General features: G+C 44.6%; 1 protein-coding gene across 1 annotated transcript; it reads right to left on the bottom strand.

Annotated features, from left to right (window-relative positions):
- Window positions 1-399: 399 nt before the first annotated feature.
- Window positions 400-783, bottom strand: LOC311240613 (histone H2A-like; the record flags this gene model as incomplete). Its single annotated transcript, XM_084329186.1, has 1 exon — window positions 400-783. One exon carries the CDS (start codon window positions 781-783, stop codon window positions 400-402), a length of 384 nt encoding a protein of 127 aa, XP_084185312.1.
- Between the last annotated feature and the right edge of the window lie 20,166 nt (window positions 784-20,949).

Raw genomic sequence — 20,949 nt, 5'->3', positions numbered from 1 at the left:
CTTCTTGGCAGCCTTCTCAGTCTTCTTGGGCAGAAGGACAGCCTGGATGTTGGGCAGCACACCACCCTTAATGTTTTTTTCAGTTCAAATTAATCATCACTTGACCGCTATGACATGCCATTTATAATTTTATATATCATATCGTTAAGCCTTCAAAACACGCACAAAAACACTGCAGACAGACAATACATTAAACATTACTTCTAAGCACTGTACCAATTAGTGGACACGGTGAAATGTTATGCATTACGTGTTTATCGCCTTACACGTATGTCCGAGGTAACAACGTAAGTTACACAACCATATTGTATTTTGACAAACGGAAATATTGCATTTTCAAGAAGAAGTGGGTGGCTCTGAAAAGAGCCTTTGTGGAGTTTGTCGAAGAGGCTAAATAATTTACTTCTTGGCAGCCTTCTCGGTCTTCTTGGGCAGAAGGACAGCCTGGATGTTGGGCAGCACACCACCCTGAGCGATGGTCACTCCTCCCAGGAGTTTGTTGAGCTCCTCGTCGTTACGCACCGCCAGCTGCAGGTGACGGGGGATGATACGATACTTCTTGTTGTCACGGGCAGCGTTTCCAGCCAACTCCAGGATCTCAGCGGTCAGATACTCGAGCACAGCCGCCAGATAGACCGGGGCACCAGCTCCAACACGATGAGCATAGTTGCCTTTACGCAGCAGTCTGTGGACACAACCCACGGGGAACTGAAGCCCGGCGCGAGATGAGCGAGTCTTGGCCTTAGCTCTGGCCTTTCCTCCGGTCTTTCCTCTTCCAGACATGTTTATTATTCTCTTACGTTTAGCCAGTTAGCAAATGAACAGTGAGTTGGAGAGCCGTTTTTTATCTTCAGGCTTGTGTTTTCTCACCCAATCAGGAAAGACGTTTTGTGGGCGGAGCGTCCAAAAGACCAGTCCTCCAATCATCGTGGGAGGTGTAGGCGGAGTAACAAACTCATAAACAAGGTATAGGATAAAGGTATAGAGATATGTGATGAAGTCGAGGTCGACTATTCAGATCCTAATAATGAACCTGCATAATATGTGTTCACATCATCATTTGATTATTGTGATTATCCAGATGATAAAGCCTGCTGCTGAGTTGAATGCAGGTTCTATTCACCATAATCCTGCGCCACTATGCTCACTGACTCTGAGCTCAACCAGTCGCTTACAGGAAGCCATGCAGTAAAATTTGCATACTATAATTAAAGCAGCAACGCCCTCTGGTCTGAGTAGGGTAAATCTGCAGTGCTGCAGACAATAGCATAAATCTGCAGTGCTGCAGCCACATACGTCTGGGCGGGGCTTCAGGGCTTGCACTGTGTGTGAGGCGGGCCTTCGGGGCTTGTACTGTGTGTTGCAGTGCGTGGGCGGGGCGTCGGGGCTTGTACTGTGTGTTGCACTGCTGCGCATGCGGATGCGGGGGGGCTCTCTCTCTCTCCCTACGTGTTACTAATCTTCGCCCTTAGAGAGCCCGCGCCACACAGAGAAAATGTCTACCGATAAAGTTTTAGCACTCAGAGCGCCGCTGTACTTATCCAAATGGCGGGCCTGCTCTCGCCACCAACCGTCCTTGTGGTAAGTTGGCCGTCGGGAGATCCCGCGATAACAGGCAGCGGGGCTGGGTAGACGCTGGGCAGGTGACTGCTGGTTATTTTTCAATGAAGAATAATGAATGCTTAAAGTAATACTATATAGGTTAATTAAACCAGAGCTAGAAAGAGCTAGAAAAAAAACAGACTCTTATACTCTCACCTGCCTCCAACAAAGGCTCTTATAAGAGGCCACACACTCTGTCATGAGAGAGCTGTTCCTATTAGGTTTTTGGCTAATGTCTATATGCAAGAGAAAGTATTTTTTTGCAATGGGTGGGTTTAAATGTACATGTATTTGTTAGTGGTATCTAGAAATTTGGAGAGGGCCAAGACACAAAGTTGCCTCCTTGCCTACATCGGTGATCTCAGTCCTGCCCCTTCAATAGGAAATTTCACATTTTAGTTGTATAGCACTTTTCAATGTACTCAAAAACCCTTTAGAAGAAATGGATTATAATCTAGTCATTCAATTATAAAAGCGGCACAATGTACAGACATATATACAGCCATTTAAAGCCCAACAAAATTGTATTACTGGTTAGAATGTAGTGGAATCGTGTTCCAATTAACTGGACCACAACAAAAAGGCATCGTAACCCTAGTTATTCTACCTTGACAGGGCTTTCAGTTTGAGATGCGCAATGGATTTGTGTTCGTCCTGTTAATCCTGGGAAGAGAAGTAGCCTAATTATGAGAGATGGCTATTAGATCTGATAATATTATTATTTAAATAGTTTTATTGTTTTTTTTTAAGGTTCAACAACATTATATACATACATACAACAAACATACATACAATACATGACTACATATAACCACACAATACGCCAAATGTATATACACTCTTTTTCTGGACACTTTTGTATCACAAACAGTACTGTATTTGCAAATCTGATATGTCATAAATGTATAGATGTAGCAGTACTGTCTATCTGTATGTCATGTATGTCATATATGTTATGATGAATTGAAAATGGGGGACCCTGATGTAAACAAGACGAAAGTCTTTCTCTGGTCTGCATCCCCTTAACAATTGTATGTATTGAGCTGTACTGTACTGTACCCATTCTGCATAATAAACTTTTCAATCAATCAATCAATCAATAGTTTGTTGTCAGCGTGCCAGGTGCAGATTTTGCCTAGTTCCAAGCTGAGTTTTTTTTTTTTTTTTTTTTTTACAACATACATGACTTTATGACAGGGACATACATGACATACAGGTCATATTATATTGCTGTTACATTTGTGACATATACGATATGCAAATATACAGTACTATTACCCAGAGACTTATTAGTTATTTAGAGACGTATTATGTTGCCCAGAGACTTATTCGAGGCTTATTATGTATCCAAAAACGTACCGGACTACGACATAACGTTAGACATTTTTATTGCATGCTCAACCAGTGCACAACAACACACCAACCCAACTGACGTTACCACAACACTTGACGGTATTTCACAGCCCTGTCGTAAGAAGACCACCGTGCCGTTAAAGGTTGTAAGAATCCAAACGTCTGGTCGGAGGGCATCTATACTTTCCACAAGCAAGTTGTCCTTAGGCCACTGACCGCCCCTGCCTACGCTAGTTTTGCCCCCTCGCCGGTATAAGCAGCGTTAATAATGCGAGAGCGAGCCTCGTAGAAATAATAATAATAATGCGAGAGCGAGCCTCGCACAAACGCACGCTGAAATGGGTATCGTAGAACATGACATATTAGCATGACGTCTGATTTATGAATGCCAATACTAAAGATTAGGGACAAACACACGCAATTGGCACAAGTGTAAATCATGGATTAGTCACTCAGTTTTAACATCGGCCCGCGTAGTGTTAAATAATTACTAAATTCCACGTAGTGATTCTCCATAATACTGCAGGAGACACACTGATACATTTCACTACACAGCACAGCCCTCCCCCTTCACTCACTCGCACTGTCACACACACACACCTACACACACACACACACACACACCCTTGCACTCACCGGCACTAGATAAGCCGGATCACATAAATTAACAAGATGCCACAAGCCGAATAAAATACGACTAGGTCATCCAGTGGTCACATAGTCCAGTCTCCATTAATCACAGATCGTTATCATAGAGACACACATGCACAAACTTACACGTAAATGTGCGTTACATTAGAGCTGCCGCGGTATTGATGTTTTCCTTACCGCACACATTTGCAATATATTTCCTACCGCCGCGGTATTACCGCACACACACAAAAAAAAAAGTTTGAATGCATTTTTTTTGTAGTCTACTCTTTATATAGCATATAGCCTGCCTCTAGTCTAAATGTCTATCTTTAGAGGATGACTTTGCAGCATGAATATTGTTTGGGATTCGGCATGCACGCATTCGTTATTAAAAGTGAAACACTGATTCGAAGTCTCCCCTCGGTGTCGCGCCCGCCGGTTACCCCCCCGACCCTTTCTTCTTCTTATTATTATAACGTTACTACTTATGATTACAAAGGCATTCGATTTGTGGCATTAACGTTAGTATAGTTACACGTTCGTATTTACCGGACCACATAGCAAGGCAAGCGTTACTCAATTAATATCTAAGTTCCTTTCTTTGCTCAGAGCGTGCCGAGTTGTACCCATTCTGCGGTCTGTTAATAAAGTTTTCAATCAGACAAGTGTATAGAACGAAGGGCTTTTATTATAACATTTCGTTGCAGTAAAATCATTATGCCTCGTTCCCTGAGGAGCGACGGCGTCGGTAATCCACTCGGGTCTCCGGTGGGAGCTAACGTACTATTAGCCGTGTTGTTGTGATGGCTGAGATTCAGGAAGTAAACGCACTGCAAGATGCTCCAAGCATGTGACGCGTATCTCTTCTGACCAATCAGTGGTCTGCAGTGTTTCATGTGACTTTTCTGGTACCCAATAGGGTCGCTTGGAATCTCGACAGAGAAGTAGGGTATATCTGCAGAGCCGCAAGCCCAACGAGAGCGTAATAATAATAATAATAATAATAATATAATAAAAAACAGCGGTGATGCCGGTATTCAGCCCAACGCTGCGGTGGGCATGATGTAACAGCGATACCGCGGTAATACCGATACCGCGGCAGCTCTACGTTACATGCACTCATGCACGGCGGACATACTGACTGACCAATACACACAGACACAGCGTGCACGCAGGACGACCACCACAACCACACTGGTCGATTGGGGGACCAATAAAACACCCTGACAGATAAGAGACTGGACTTTTTTAACTTCTTCTGCTTGGACTGACTGGACTGGACGGACGAGACTGCTGCACAATGACTTGACTTTTATCCTTCCTTTTATATACTCAACCGGCCGGTTGTAACAATCTAGATTTTTCAAATTGTACCTTGCTATACATTGCTTGTTAAACTTTTTATAATAAATACCTTCAAAAGTGTTAGCCTGTGCTTAAGGCTTTTTGAAAATATGTTGAAGCTGGTGAGAGAGAAAGGCTTGTTAAATAATTGGCAATATATGATAGAGACACTCTCAGAGGATGAAAGTCTTCTATCTGAAAACGGCTTAGTTACTATTTTAGATCATATGAATGGTCATTTTAACAGAGCACACCTGTTGTGTTTATACACCGTAATAGTGGATGTTACGGCTTTTAAGCTGAAAAATCATAAGTGTTTAGAAACTTTAGATATTAATCACATTATTGATGTTATGCACGCTTATATTATTGATAAAAAAGGTTGCAGCATGATTTGTAATATTCTTTAATAAAACACTTATAATATAACCATCTGCGTTTCATTGTAATAATTGTTATGTAATAATTGTTTTGAATGATTTTAAGTTCATCCTAGTAATAATACAAATATTATCCTGTTGTGCAACTATATTCAGCTATGTGAATGTGATCCCTTAAAGACTTCGAAATGTCACCACTTGTTGGGATCAAATCATATTTGTAAGGTCCTACTATACGCTGGTTAAACACATATTCTTTAAACAATTCAATAAGAAGTATCACAATCATAAATAAACCATAAAATACCATAAAGTCCACCAAATTTTAAAATAAATGAATGCAACACAGTCATACATATCCTTGCAAAAGTATGGAAAAACAATCAATAGGATTTAAATGCATCTCAGACCTAGTGTTGAGGAGATAACCCTAGACCCTTCTTAGATGTTGGTGACAGTAGTGTTGCACTAAAAACAAACAAACAGTTACAATAAAACATACCAACACATTTGTTATAGAAAAAAGTGTTATTCCCATAGCAGGAGTCGAACCCGCGTCTCCCTGATGAAAGCAGGGCATCATTACCGCTAGACCATATGGGATTTGCATATGTTATACTGTACAGAACCTGTATACACTCTGACAGGGCTCCGGGGGTCGGAAATTTATCTTTCTGTACAAGTTTTTTAAGTGAAATATATTAGTAGGACTCTTTTTACAGCATTCTATAAGCCTTGTATATATATATAAGAACATGTTATAGAACATAAGACATGTTTTGATATTATAAAATATTATAAAAACAAAATATAATCGCTCCACTATACCCCTGGATTCACTATACAATGAAATAAGAATAAAAAATAAGACATGTAGCTATCAACCAGGCCATCACTGAAACAATATGAATTGTTTTTTGCTAGTAGTCTATGTAAAACCCTGCATATTGCAGGGAACTTTCGCAGAGTACATTTCGCAGAGTACATTTCACAGAGTAAATTTGACTCAATCAGAGTACATTTGGATAATTGAATGTGAATAATACATTCCTATCTCTAACTTCACAAGTCTGTTCAGGGTACATTTGGATAATTGAATGTGAATGATACATTCCTATCTGTGAACACTAAAATTGTGAGGTTTTTGTCCTTTGCTCACTTACTCGCTCTGTTCCTTTAAGCCTACTCGCCCTTTTCCATTTGTTTTCTGTTAATCATTTCATTCCCCTATTCACACGCTTCTTCCCAGAGACGTCGTTGATTGGTTCTCCCCCGTCCACACGCTTATCAATCACATCCCTCAGCTGTCACTGCTTGTCAATTAAGCATTCCCGTATTATTTATACCCCGTTTCCCCATTCACGTTTTGTTGGATCGTTTTGATATTTCAGTTGCATTCGCCGTTCCTGCTGCCTGCTGTTGTTTCCCTGTGCTTTGCCTCCAGGATATTCAAGAAGCATTCCTCTTGGACACCCTTTCCCCGAGGCGACGTGCTCGCTCCATTCGGTTCCAACGCTCTTTACGCACAACGCCTGGGTGAGTTTTTTATGACTGTCTTTGATCCAATTCCGTTTTTCGTGTGTTTATATAACACTGAAGATTTCCAGCTTTTTATCAGACAGTCACTCACCCAGCGTTTAGCCTTTTTGGATTGTTTCATTGGGATAATATTTTGGCCTAACATCTCCCACTGTGTGTTTACACACCAAAGATATTATCACATTGGATTTGTATTTTGGGACTTCGCTCACAGTGTTTATTTTGCACCGAAGATATCTATCACTTGGGATTGTGTTTGGAACGTTACTCACAGTGTGTATTTACACCGAAGATTCAGTCACTTGGATAACTCTGTTTTCGGGTACAAGTCACCTCTCCTGTTCACCTGCTCTGTTCCACCTGCACTCAGAGTTAACTCGCTCCCTCTCTCTCTCTCGGTCCCGCAACCACCTCGGAGATTCTGCCGAGAGAAGTCTGCAGAGCGGCTCTGACGTCAGCGTCTGCTTCCCCTGACTACCATCCCGGGAGAAGCTGCAGAGCAGCAACATTCATCCTTGCTTGTATTCCAGTCTTTGTTTGAACTCTTCCAGTTCTGTGCTGTTTATTTAGTCTTAATAAACAAGCCCTTGTTTTTGGCAACTCTGAATCCTACTCTCTTGTGTCGTTGCGTTTGGGGTCGGTGTCAAACCATAACATTACGATCCAACCAAAATGACGACCCCAGCCGACACAGAGAGGGTCAGAACCGCACTTGCTATTCAAGTCGAGTTGACCAAGGATCACAGCCACCAACTAGAGAGGGCTGCGGCTGCGGTGCAGGATCTCAGGGAACAGGTCCTGCCTATTCAAGGGTCACTGGCCGCTCTGGCGGGACAACAATCTGGTATTCTCGTTCAGCTTCACTCGCTGAGCGACACCGTTAATGCTTTACTTCCCTCACATCCTTCAGGAGCATTCCCCGCAGCCCCAGCAGATCCCGCACCTCGGGAACCCCGTCTCTCCGTCCCACGGCTGTTCGACGGCAATCCCGAGGAGTGTGCCACATTCATCATGCAATGTGAGTTGGTTTTCCGTCATCAACCAAGCCGTTTTACTGCTAGAGGGTCCCAAGTGGCCTATATGACGAACTTGCTTTCAGGCCATGCTGCCCAGTGGGTCACTTCCTCCTGGGCAATGGAGGCAGATTTTGTTTTCTCCTATCCAGACTTCGTGGCGGAACTCCGCAGAGTGTTCCACCATCCAGCCCGAGGTCTGGACCCTGGAGCCCGGTTGGGGACCTTCCGACAGGGGAGCGGCAGGGTAATTGACTACGTCCTGGAGTTTCGACTGGCGGCGGTGGAGAGTGGATGGAACGACCCTGCACTTCACCTAACCTTCTTGAGGGGGCTCAGTGACGCAGTCCGGGACCAGCTCGCTACCCGGGAGGTGCCCGACTCCCTCGAGGACCTGTTTAGCCTCGTCATCCGCATCGACGGACGCCTCCAGGAGAGAAGGCGCGAGAGGACCCGACTGCTACCTCCTGGACCGCATGACGTCACTCCTGGACGCCCTGTCCTCAACACAACTGGTGGTAGCGGGTCCTCCCGTTCGGTTCGCGAGGAGGAACCCATGCAGCTGGGACGCTCTCATCTGAGCCAGGCGGAGCGTGAGGCAAGGCTCAGGTCCGGTCTCTGCCTCTACTGCGGAAGGGAGGGACACCGAATCGCCGACTGCCCCACCCGGCCAAAAGATCAGGCTCGCCGAGACCCCGGGAAATCCTGGTGAGCCGTTTTTCCCATTCCCAGAGCCGCGCACCACCTGACCATCTGATGAGCGTCACCCTGGCCTGGGGGGACCAACGAGCCACGGTGGAGGCCCTCATCGACTCTGGGGCAGACGAGAATTTCCTCGACTTCGAGTTTGCTACCCGAGCCAACATTCCACTTGAGGACCTTGTGAGGCCCTTGGAGATCTTTTCGTTGGACCAACACCGCCTGGCCGACATCTCTCAACGCACCGGCCCAGTCGTGCTGACCATCGCTGGGAACCACGTCGAGAGAATCCAGTTCCTCATCACCCAATCCCCCCTTGTCCCGGTGGTCCTGGGTAGGCCCTGGCTCGCGCTGCACGAGCCCCACATCGCCTGGTCCTCCGGTACCATCAAGGGCTGGAGCTCCTCCTGTCACGCCCTGTGTCTGCAGGCGGCGTCCTGTCCCCCGCCCCGGAGGCCCGCTGGTGAGTCGCCTCCGGACCTCTCGTCCATACCTCCCGAGTACCACGACCTCTTGGAGGTTTTCAGTAAATCCAGGGCTCAGGCCCTTCCACCTCACCGCCCCTATGACTGCGCCATCGACCTCCGCCAAGGGGCTCCCCTTCCCGGCAGCCGCCTCTACAGTCTGACCGTTCCGGAGAAGAAGGCGATGGATCTCTACATCTCTGAGTCATTGGAAGCAGGACTCATTCGGCCTTCCTCCTCCCCGGTGGCGGCCGGTTTCTTCTTTGTTGGTAAGAAGGATGGGGACCTGCGACCCTGCATCGACTATCGCCAGCTCAACGAGATCACCATCAAGAACAAGTACCCTCTACCTCTCATGAACTCCACCTTCGAGCCACTGACCCAGGCCTCCGTCTTCACCAAGCTGGACCTCCGGAGTGCCTACCATCTTGTCCGTATCCGTGAGGGCGATGAATGGAAGACCGCCTTCAAGACCCCCAGGGGCCACTACGAGTACCCAGTGATGCCGTTCGGCCTCACCAACGCCCCGGCGGTATTCCAGGCACTCATGAATGACGTCCTTCGTGACATGCTGGAGGTGTTCGTGGTGGTGTACCTGGACGACATCCTCATCTTCTCCAGGACCCTCGAGGAACACATCCAGCATGTCCGCCGTGTGCTGGAGCGCCTCCTCCACAATCGGCTCTTCATCAAGGCGGAGAAGTGCCGTTTCCACTCCGACTCCGTCGACTACCTGGGCTTCATCGTTGAGAAGGGCTTGACCCGAGCGGATCCTCGCAAGATCCAAGCTGTGGAGGATTGGCCTGAACCCACCACTCGGAAGGAGTTACAGAGTTTCCTCGGGTTCGCCAACTTCTACCGAAGGTTCATCCGGAATTACAGTCAAGTGGCGGAGCCACTTACCAAGCTGACCTCCCCCGCTCTGCCGTTCGACTGGTCCCCAGCGGCATGTGCTGCGTTCCGCTCCCTCAAGAAGAGGTTCACTTCCGCCCCTATCCTGCTCCACCCTGACCCCAAGAGACAGTTCATTGTGGAGGTGGACGCCTCGGATACAGGACTGGGCGCTGTCCTATCCCAACGTTCTCTTTCGGACCAGAAGGTACATCCTTGCGCCTTCTACTCGCGTCGTTTCCTCCCTGCAGAGAGGAACTACGACACCGGCAATCGGGAGCTGCTGGCGGTCGTGGCTGCGTTGGAGGAGTGGCGTCATTGGCTAGAGGGGGCCGAGGAGCCTTTTACCATCTGGACGGACCACAAGAACCTGACGTTCATCTGCGCTTCAAGGCGCCTCAACGGTCGGCAGGCGAGATGGGCCAGTTTCCTCAGTCGGTTTGACTTCTCGCTGACCTTCCGCCCCGGTTCCCGCAACACGAAGGCCGACTCCCTGTCCCGGTTACACTCCAAGGGGGCTCCACCCTCTGAGGACCCTACTCCCATCCTCCCGGAGGCCCGAGTGGTTGGAGCCATCACCTTGGGCATCGAGGGTGTGGTTAGACGTGCCCTACGCTTCCAGCGTGCTCCAAGCAACGTTCCGATTCATCGTCTCTTCGTCCCCGACTCTGTCCGGTCCCGGGTGCTGCTTTGGGGCCATACCAGCCGGTTCGCCTGCCACCCTGGCGTCCATCGCACGTTCTCCTTCCTGGCTCGTCGTTTCTGGTGGCCCACCATGCGGAACGACGTCAAGGAGTTCGTATTGGCCTGCGCGGTCTGTGCCCGCAGCAAGGCCTCACACCAGGCACCCTCCGGGCTCTTACAGCCACTTCCCGTTCCAAGCCGTCCCTGGTCACATGTGGCGCTAGACTTCGTCACAGGTCTTCCCTCCTCCCAGGGGAACACTTGCCTTCTGACCATGGTGGATCGATTCAGCAAGGGGGTTCACCTCGTGGCCCTTTCCAAGCTTCCCTCGGCGGCCGAGACGGCGGACCTCCTGACTCACCACGTGTTCCGCCTTCATGGGTTTCCCCAGGACATCGTCTCTGACCGGGGGCCCCAGTTCACCTCCCAGGTATGGCGGGCCTTTTGCAAGGGGTTGGGGGCGACGGTCAGTCTTTCCTCTGGTTATCATCCCCAGACTAACGGACAGACGGAGAGGATGAACCAGAGCGTGGAGTCTGCTCTTCGGTGTGTGGCAGCCGAGAGACCGACATCCTGGAGCCGTTTCCTTCCCTGGGTTGAATACTCCATCAATTCAATGGTCAGTTCCGCCACCGGCCTCTCACCATTTGAGGTTTCCCTGGGCTACCAACCCCCTCTTTTCCCCGCACAGGAGGCGGAAGTGGCAGTTCCCTCCGTGCAGGACCACCTCGACCGCTGCCGACGAGTTTGGGAGATCACCAGGACCGCGCTGCTCCGGACATCTGAGCGCGCCTGTCGTGGTGCCGACCGGCGCCGGGTTCCTGCGCCGACTTACCTCCCTGGGCAGAGGGTGTGGCTCTCCGCAAAGGACCTCCCGCTTCGGTCCTCGGCCAAGAAGCTCAACCCCCGTTTCGTCGGACCTTTCGAGGTCCTGAAGGTACTCAGTCCGGCGGCCCTGCGCCTGAAACTTCCTGCGTCCATGCACATTCACCCTGTGTTCCATGTCTCCCGGGTTAAGCCCGTCTCCCTCAGTCCCCTTATGCCTCCAGCTCCTGATCCTCCGCCTCCCGTGTTGGTGGATGGTCACCCCCAGTGGCAGGTCCGCCGGTTGATGGGCGTTCGTCGGCGGGGCCGGGGGTTCCAATACCTGGTGGACTGGGAGGGTTACGGCCCTGAGGAGCGTAGCTGGGTCTCCCGGCAGCTCATCGTGGATCCCGGCTTGATCACTGACTTCCATCGTGCCCATCCTGGCGAGCCGGGTCGGCCTGGTCGCCGGGTGGCTCCCGTGGAGGGGGGGGTACTGTGAGGTTTTTGTCCTTTGCTCACTTACTCGCTCTGTTCCTTTAAGCCTACTCGCCCTTTTCCATTTGTTTTCTGTTAATCATTTCATTCCCCTATTCACACGCTTCTTCCCAGAGACGTCGTTGATTGGTTCTCCCCCGTCCACACGCTTATCAATCACATCCCTCAGCTGTCACTGCTTGTCAATTAAGCATTCCCGTATTATTTATACCCCGTTTCCCCATTCAAGTTTTGTTGGATCGTTTTGATATTTCAGTTGCATTCGCCGTTCCTGCTGCCTGCTGTTGTTTCCCTGTGCTTTGCCTCCAGGATATTCAAGAAGCATTCCTCTTGGACACCCTTTCCCCGAGGCGACGCGCTCGCTCCATTCTGTTCCAACGCTCTTTACGCACAACGCCTGGGTGAGTTTTTTATGACTGTCTTTGATCCAATTCCGTTTTTCGTGTGTTTATATAACACTGAAGATTTCCAGCTTTTTATCAGACAGTCACTCACCCAGCGTTTAGCCTTTTTGGATTGTTTCATTGGGATAATATTTTGGCCTAACATCTCCCACTGTGTGTTTACACACCGAAGATATTATCACATTGGATTTGTATTTTGGGACTTCGCTCACAGTGTTTATTTTGCACCGAAGATATCTATCACTTGGGATTGTGTTTGGAACGTTACTCACAGTGTGTATTTACACCGAAGATTCAGTCACTTGGATAACTCTGTTTTCGGGTACAAGTCACCTCTCCTGTTCACCTGCTCTGTTCCACCTGCACTCAGAGTTAACTCGCTCCCTCTCTCTCTCTCGGTCCCGCAACCACCTCGGAGATTCTGCCGAGAGAAGTCTGCAGAGCGGCTCTGACGTCAGCGTCTGCTTCCCCTGACTACCATCCCGGGAGAAGCTGCAGAGCAGCAACATTCATCCTTGCTTGTATTCCAGTCTTTGTTTGAACTCTTCCAGTTCTGTGCTGTTTATTTAGTCTTAATAAACAAGCCCTTGTTTTTGGCAACTCTGAATCCTACTCTCTTGTGTCGTTGCGTTTGGGGTCGGTGTCAAACCACAACAAAAATCACAGTAAAACCTAACATTGCATTATTTTCATGGTTATATTGAATACAAATACATCTTTAAGATATTTCACGTTAAATAGTTCTTAAAAATGAATTTCCTTCAATCATCGGGATAAAAATCAAACAACCTCGCCGGTAATTATTTTGAATTGAATTATGAATTATAATATTGTATCAACAACTTTCATACATGTTAGCCATACTATACACTAACTATGGTGAGTGAATTACATTTTATTTACCTTAGAACCATCATCTTTGAGTTGATTGAATATTTCCTATCGTGTGTAGGATTTAATGCATATCCATAATATTGAGAGCATAAAACTCTGGGGGGCTAAAAAAAACTAGACGTTGCAAAGTAATTCATAAATGAGTTGTATAATGTACCTTAGATCAGGTTAAAAGAAAATACATTTGGGGCTTGATATTACTAAACTTCTAAAAAATTACATTTGTATTGAAGCATTTTGTTTTTATACCTTATTTGATTGATTGATTGAAAAGTTTATTAACAGATTGCAGAATGGGTACAGTACAGTACAGCTCAATACATACAATTGTTAAGGGGATGCAGACCAGAGAAAGACTTTCGTCTTGTTTACATCAGGGTCCCCCATTTTCAATTCATCATAGAGTTATCATTATGCAAACAGGTAAAAAACTATGTTGACATGTCTGTTTTAAGTGCATCAGTCAGTTTCATGGTTTTAGATGTTTATAATTTATGTTTATCCTTGACAATCAACCAATAAACATCAAATTCAGAATTCACTAGGATTGTGTTCTCATGTTTTTTACATTTAGCTAAAATATAAATACACACTGTCTATAGTAGATACAATGGTGTTTGCAAATAGTCTGTTTTACTTATGTAACACGTTAGAGTTGAAATTCATGCATGACAATTGGTAAACCTTAGTCATTTGAGATCATAAATCTCCTCTTTTAGCTAGACCTGTTCAAAAGGACAGATAAAAACATAACCAAACACCTAAAAAATACACCAAAAGCAGATTGATAAAAAATGTATACAGGCAAGCGAACCTAATCACTGTAATTACAACATCAAACTGTCTTACAAAATAGGGATGTGTCATGGGGGTGATATATCTCAACCCTTGACTAAAATAGCATTATCCTTCTGACTATTGATTAAATCTACTAAAAATCGACCTGTTTCATGATTTTAGATGTCTATAATTTATGTTTATCCTTGACAATCAAAGAAAAAAAGCACTTTGTTTCTGAAAAAGAAACCCAACCTCACTTTTAGCCTCTTGACCTGGCTTTCAATGTGTTTTATTCACATTTAACCTGCTACAGATTATCTGGTAGGTAAAAAAAAAAAAAACTCTGGACCAGGCTACAAATCTTCAACTGGCTGAAAGGTGACTGAAAAGGTGACTGAAAACTGGATTGATGCAAGTTACATGAACATGTCTGTTTGAGGGAAAAAAATAATGTATTAAACTATTACACTATTACACACTATTACACTATTGCATTATTACACATTTGCACAATATTACACTATATAACACTATTACATACTATTATAGGACTACCCTATGACAATATTACACTATTACACACTATGTCCCTATACACTATTAAACAGTAGCACACTTAGATAAGATAAACCTTATCCCTGTGGGATAATTCTATTAATTTTTTCAAATAATTATTATTCCTCTATTTAAATCTGGGGACAAACACAGTTTTACCAACTACAGGCCAGTGTCTTTGCTTTCACAATTTTCCAAGATTCTTGATTCATGATTCTTAGATTCTTAGATTCTGAGTGAGAGTCGGTATGGATTCAGGGCAAATCGATCTACAGCCTTAGCCTTAATGAATATATATGAAGAAATAACCACAACCGTAGATGAAAGGAATTACACAATATGTGAGGCGGATAACACAATAGGGGTGTTTATTGACTTAAAAAAACATTTGATACGATTGATCATCACATTTTAATTTCTAAATTACAAACATGCGGTGTGAGCGGGGGTGGCGATTAACTGGTTAAGTGGCTATCTTGAAAATAGACAACAATATGTACAACTCTCTGGTTACACATCTGAATGTATGAATATTGAATGTGTTGTCCCTCAAGGTTCAGTCCTGGGGCCCTTACTTTTTATTTTATATATTAATGATATATGTGACTTGCTCTTACAAAATCAGTCACATTGACCCGAAAACACATTTTGAGATGTATACACCAATGGAAAGAGGAGAATGTTAGCTTTCCAATGATACCAATACCACCGTTCTACTCCAAATATAAAGCAAGTTATTACAATAGTTAGTTACTACATATCGGATGTTAGCAAAACCTTATTGTGGAGAAAAAAGCCTTCAAAGTTTTCAGTTAATTAATTAGAATAAATTTATTTAATTACATTTTTTTTTTTTTTTTTTTTTTTTTTTTTTAACTCACACACCTGGCCCGAGGGACAGAATGTCTGGGACATGCAAGTAGATCTCAAAGTAATATCCTGCAGGGACCCTCAATGGGGAAAACACGTACATAGGATGAAATCTGAGAACACACACTTAACGTTAGATCATACAAGTAATTTTCAACGCCTTGGCCCGAGACAACAAACACCATGCTATTTTTCAACATGGCATCAAGGATATCAATGACGTTATGCTGCCACCCTCAGTTTACAAAAAGTAACAGCAGTCACGTTAACAAAACTATAAGCTAAACTAACCTAAACATTTCACATAACTGTACCCGTGAATGGGACACACACAACCAGCAGGTCAAACAATACAGTCGGTCGCTCGCTCCAGCTTGCATCAAGCTACAGAACAGAAAAATGCACATTAGCAACTAGCAACATGTGCATAAAAGCAGCGTGCACTTCCGTCACCTCTCAGTCAGTAATAAAGGTATTTACACAAATTATCAGCGAACTAATTGTGGTCTACATAAGTTACAGTGAGTCATAAAATTATACTGATGACTTTTCCATGTGATCACTTAAATTATAGTATTAACAGTTTTTCTATACGGAGCGAGGAGCAGAGCATCTTACTCACAGTTGAAGACATCTTTCTGCTGTAGGTTAACCATAATGCACCGGTATTATGAATCGCACCACAAAAGCCTTGACTTTTTCATACCTGTAGGTGGTGCACTTGTACATTAAATAAAAGGACTTTTATTTACAATGGCTGCTTGACCCAAATTATTCACAATTTAACAATACTAAAACGGTATTACTAACATACTGTAGCTGAACATCATTCTTCACACCATTACAAATGCATACACTACACTCACTCACTCACACACACCTGACCGAGGGACAGAAGGTCGGGGACATGTAATGTCCTTGGTCTCCTCAGTGCAATAGTCTCTTATCTTGTCGAAGAGGTACCATTGCCTTTTGGCATCCAGTCCTGGCCTCTCCTGCTGACATGGATCTTCCTGCCTCACCATTGCATCAGGGCGCAGTAGCTCAAACTCTTGCTCTGGTGAGTGTTGGAACTCCTTGGCCAGGACGACCCCAGGCTTTTGGTGTGTGAAGCGGAGGTGGTGAAACCGCTTGATTCCGGGTAGTGGGCGGTAACTGGGGGATAGGAAGGTTTGCCAGTCATACGATGGCACCAAACCCTCCCCAGACTCCAACCCAACCAGCTGCGGGATGTTCACACCGCTGACTGTGCTTTGTCTCACTGCCCAGCAGATGTCTTCAAGGCAGGAGACAGGTGTGCGGCGGAACTTCTGCTTGAAAAGCCCAAAGCACCAGTCAGGGGCAAACTTGGTGTGACCCACCAAGAGGAAGTTCAGTGAGATGGTGTCATGCAGGCCCACCATGCAGCGCCAAGCACAGTACCAGAGCATGTATCTGTTCTTGTTCTGCCCGGAACAATTGTCGCAGTGCAGCTGCAGATGCCTCTCCCCAAGGCCATAGTGTGCAAAAAAATGGTGGAGGTAGCTGATCACTGCATTAGACCCTTTGCTGCTGCAGTGGGCCTCGTCGATCAGGTAGTTTACCTGCTGGGGTACTCCCTCGCAACAAACACCAAATACTCCACACTTTCTTGGCACAAGAAAATATACTGGGCCAGGCTGAAGAGGGTCACTGGGGTAGTGGACCTGCAACATTAAATGAAGAAATGTATCAGCTGAATGAAAGAATATTGTAAATTACAAATGGGTGATAATTCAATTACAGTAATTAAACTAACCTGCTGTGCAAAGTCAAAACTGTAATGTACAGTTACATCTCTACTGCATGGTGGGTTAGGGCCAAGCTTAGCAGAGAGATCCTCTACCACCACCTTGCATCTGTCGGTCATCCCCCGTAAGATGTCCCGCTCCTTTCCCACCAGGCGTAGGTGTTCCTCCTGCTTCTGAAGTTTGGCAGACTTCACACATTCGGGCAGGTTGGAGCTCCGATATATGGCCACGTTGTGTTTTTGACACTGCCAGCAGAGGTCCGTCATTGGTTTGCCAATTACAATGTATGGCAGAAGTTGGCACCACATCTTCCGGAAAGTGCTGTTGCCAGCAGCACGATAACCTGAACAGTGAACACACAGTGATAAAATAAGACAGGTTCGTAGTAGCAGTAGTCCACTTAAGCAAATCAAGGGCCTAATTTATAATGAGCCATTAATCATTATTATTGTCAAATAACACTAATTAATCAATCAAATGCAATGAAAGCATTTATTTTCATTTTGAATAATTTGTATCAACACAAAAAATATACATTCATAAAATATTGATAGATGAGTATGTATAATTTATGTGTGTGTTAAATGTAACATTTCTGGTGTTTCCTTTAATAATAAAAAAAAAATTGTCACCTGTTTGTATGTCTGCAGTCATAATAACAAGTATCTTAAGACAAAGAAAATATTAAGACATACACACCAGTTTCATGCATTGACGCCTTGTACTTCCGCCACACAGAGGACTTAGTCTCCGTTGTTGGAAGCACACGGATGTCTGCCCTCTTGAAGCCGGGAATGCGTCCTGGGAGTGACATGGCACAGTCATCTGCAAAGTTGCTGATGAATCTCACGATCCTCGTGATGTCTTCATATAGAAGCACCTTCTTGTTGGCCAAGCGACCCCCACCCCTCTTTATCCTGGGAGCCACACCATACTCCTTGTAAAATTTGATGGTTGCCGTGAGCTTGTCTTGTGAAATTCTGAAACACATAAACATGGACATTAAGCCAAATAAGAACGTGAGAAATAACAATCTATTTATTGTGCAAACACAAAGCAATGAACTGTATAGGATGCAGAGGGGAGTTTGTTATGATCGTTAAGGAAATCTATGAATGACATTAGACTAGTTTTTAACTTTTGTAAATAGAATATAATGCATTTATTTATCATTGTCACAAGAGTAAGTAATCATTGGTGATTATATTCTAAAACAAAACACTTGTAGCTTTCAGAAAATGTATTGTTGGGCAATGTTACAGCATGCTTTTAAAGTTGGACCCAGTACCGGGTAATGTCTTTAATACAAAAATAATACTTACACATGAAGAAACTTGAATGTTTCTCTGCATATTTGTTGGCCATCTATGAAATAAGACGTCCTCTGATGCGTCCTCTCCTTCTGATCTTTCCTTTTGGAACATAAAGTGTCTTTGGAGAGGTTCATGGTGCTGCTAATCTTTCCTAACAGGAACATGTGTTTTTCACCTGGGACATGACACCAAAATTACCGTTATTCACTGCCATCAGTTAAAAACATACATGTACATCACACACACAATTTATGTGCAGCATTATCACAGTCTACAGTTCTGAAGTTGATCAAGTTCTCTCACTCACTCGCTCTGTTTCTTGCACACACACACACACACACACACACACACACACACACACACACACACACACACGGAGCAAATAGAATAATTTGACATCTTCACATGTTATTTCTTTCACCTAGTAACAATTCAAACCCTGCAGCAACAAGCTGGTATACACCAGAGAGAGAGATAGATACAGAGAGAGAGACACACACAGATACAGAGAGAGAGATAGACTCTCTCTCTCTCTCTCTCTCTCTCTCTCTCTCTCTCTCTCTCTCTCTCTCTCTCTCTCTCTCTCTCTCTCTCTCTCTCTCTCTCTCTCTCTCTCTCTCTCGCAAAGTGGATAAGTTCTTACCAGCAGTCAGTTCTTGAATCTGGTTGCGCATTTTCACCATGTCTTCAGGAGTAAACCGCGTACAGCAGGCTTGCCCTTTGTTAAGCTTGCAGGTACAAGCAAATAAACGAGCCTTTTCGAGATTGCATCCAACCTCAACACTTGCGTATTCGCCCTGTAGTCTTTGAAGCACTCCAGCTGTCGGGTCTATTAAAAAAAGAGGTTCTCCATCTCGCTCCATCTCGCTCGTCTCTTCTTCATCACTATCCGAGACCGAGAGCTGCAGCGGTCCCACAGAGTCTGAATCTGAGGTCTCAGTGTCACTGGATGAGTCCGAGTCTGATTTATTAATATCAATATGATCAGGTCCCGGTGCAAAAAAATAATCACTAATAAGCTGGCGCCATCTATCACCAGACTCTGCAGACAGCACCGCATTGCTGTTTAACAGCCGAGCGATTACATCTTCTTCACCCCGGTCCGGATCGCGGGATGCCATTATTAACTAAAATAGAATACAAATCTAAAAAGAAAACAGATGATACAGATGTAGAGTGTAGACCGATCGATACCAGCGTTAACGTGTTGGCTGGGCCAGCATAAGCATAACGTTGACTTGACCGTGAGCTCTGACAGAAGTCCTCCTTCGCGCGACTTGTATAGCAACACTCATTGATTGGACAATCAAGAGACACACAAACAAACAAACAAGCCTATCATTCATAGTTATTCTTGTTGCCATGCTGTGTCATGTGTCAGAGAAGATTGGCAGGGCGAGACGGGAGGAGACGCTTCAGTAAAACTGCGACTTAATTATTATTATTGTTCCCCCCATCTCTCATTGCTACGCTTCAAAATCATATTTCCCAGTCGAAATGAGAAATAATATATACATATTATGAAAGCCAAGGTGTTGTTTTATTAGAATAATGTTAAAAAAGAAAAGAAAAAAAAGTGAAAAAAATCCGCGGTTTGACAGAAAAGGTGTATTCTATGTAAATGAGCAATTGCGACATCCGACTGATTCTGTGAGAGCACGTCACATATGTGAAGTGTCAAACATATTGCAATTTGTTTTATTTGCTGTCGATACAAATTTCTGTATTCCAAATTACAAATGAAATGTGTAAACTTAAGATATGGTTTAATAACAATAAGCTATCCCTAAATTTGGAAAAACGAAATGTATGATATTTACTAATCGAGAGAAGGACAATGTGGCATTATGTATTGACAAAGGAATCCAAGGATTATGTTGGATGAGAAAATGACATGGAAGCCACATATAATGTACATAAAAAATAAGGTAGCCAAGAGAGTTTTGTTTTGAACAAGGCAAAGAATGTTATTGATTATAATTCTATGCGAATATTATATTGTTCACTCATCCTACCATATTTGAGTTACTGTGTGGAAGTGTGGGGTAACACGTATGAAAGCAACATAAAGTCATTATTTATATTACAGAAGAGAGCAGTAAGAATAGTTCACAATGTAGATTCAAGAGAACATACCAATGAATTATGTATTAAATCCAAACTATTGAAACTTAAAGAGTTAGCTGTAATACAGACTTTATTAGTTTTGTTTAGAGTAAATGCAGAGTATTACAAGCAAATATACAGAGGTTGTTTGGTCCCTAATCTTTCACACCCCCTTGCAGCATTTTGACACCTATAATAGGGCCCCCTGTTCACACCCAGATCCTCAAAAAGACAGATATTTACAGCACTTTATATTTTCGCCCCAACTCTAATCTATCATGTCTTTAACTTTTATACCTAATCATATATTGATTGATTGATTGAAAAGTTTATTAACAGATTGCAGAATGGGTA

The sequence above is a fragment of the Notolepis coatsorum genome (genome assembly GCF_963971535.1).
Source record: "Notolepis coatsorum genome assembly, chromosome: 14".
Classification (NCBI taxonomy): Eukaryota; Metazoa; Chordata; class Actinopteri; order Aulopiformes; family Paralepididae; genus Notolepis; species Notolepis coatsorum.
The sequence above is the reverse complement of the archived record's forward strand: the minus strand, read 5'-3'. Positions and strand labels throughout refer to the sequence as shown.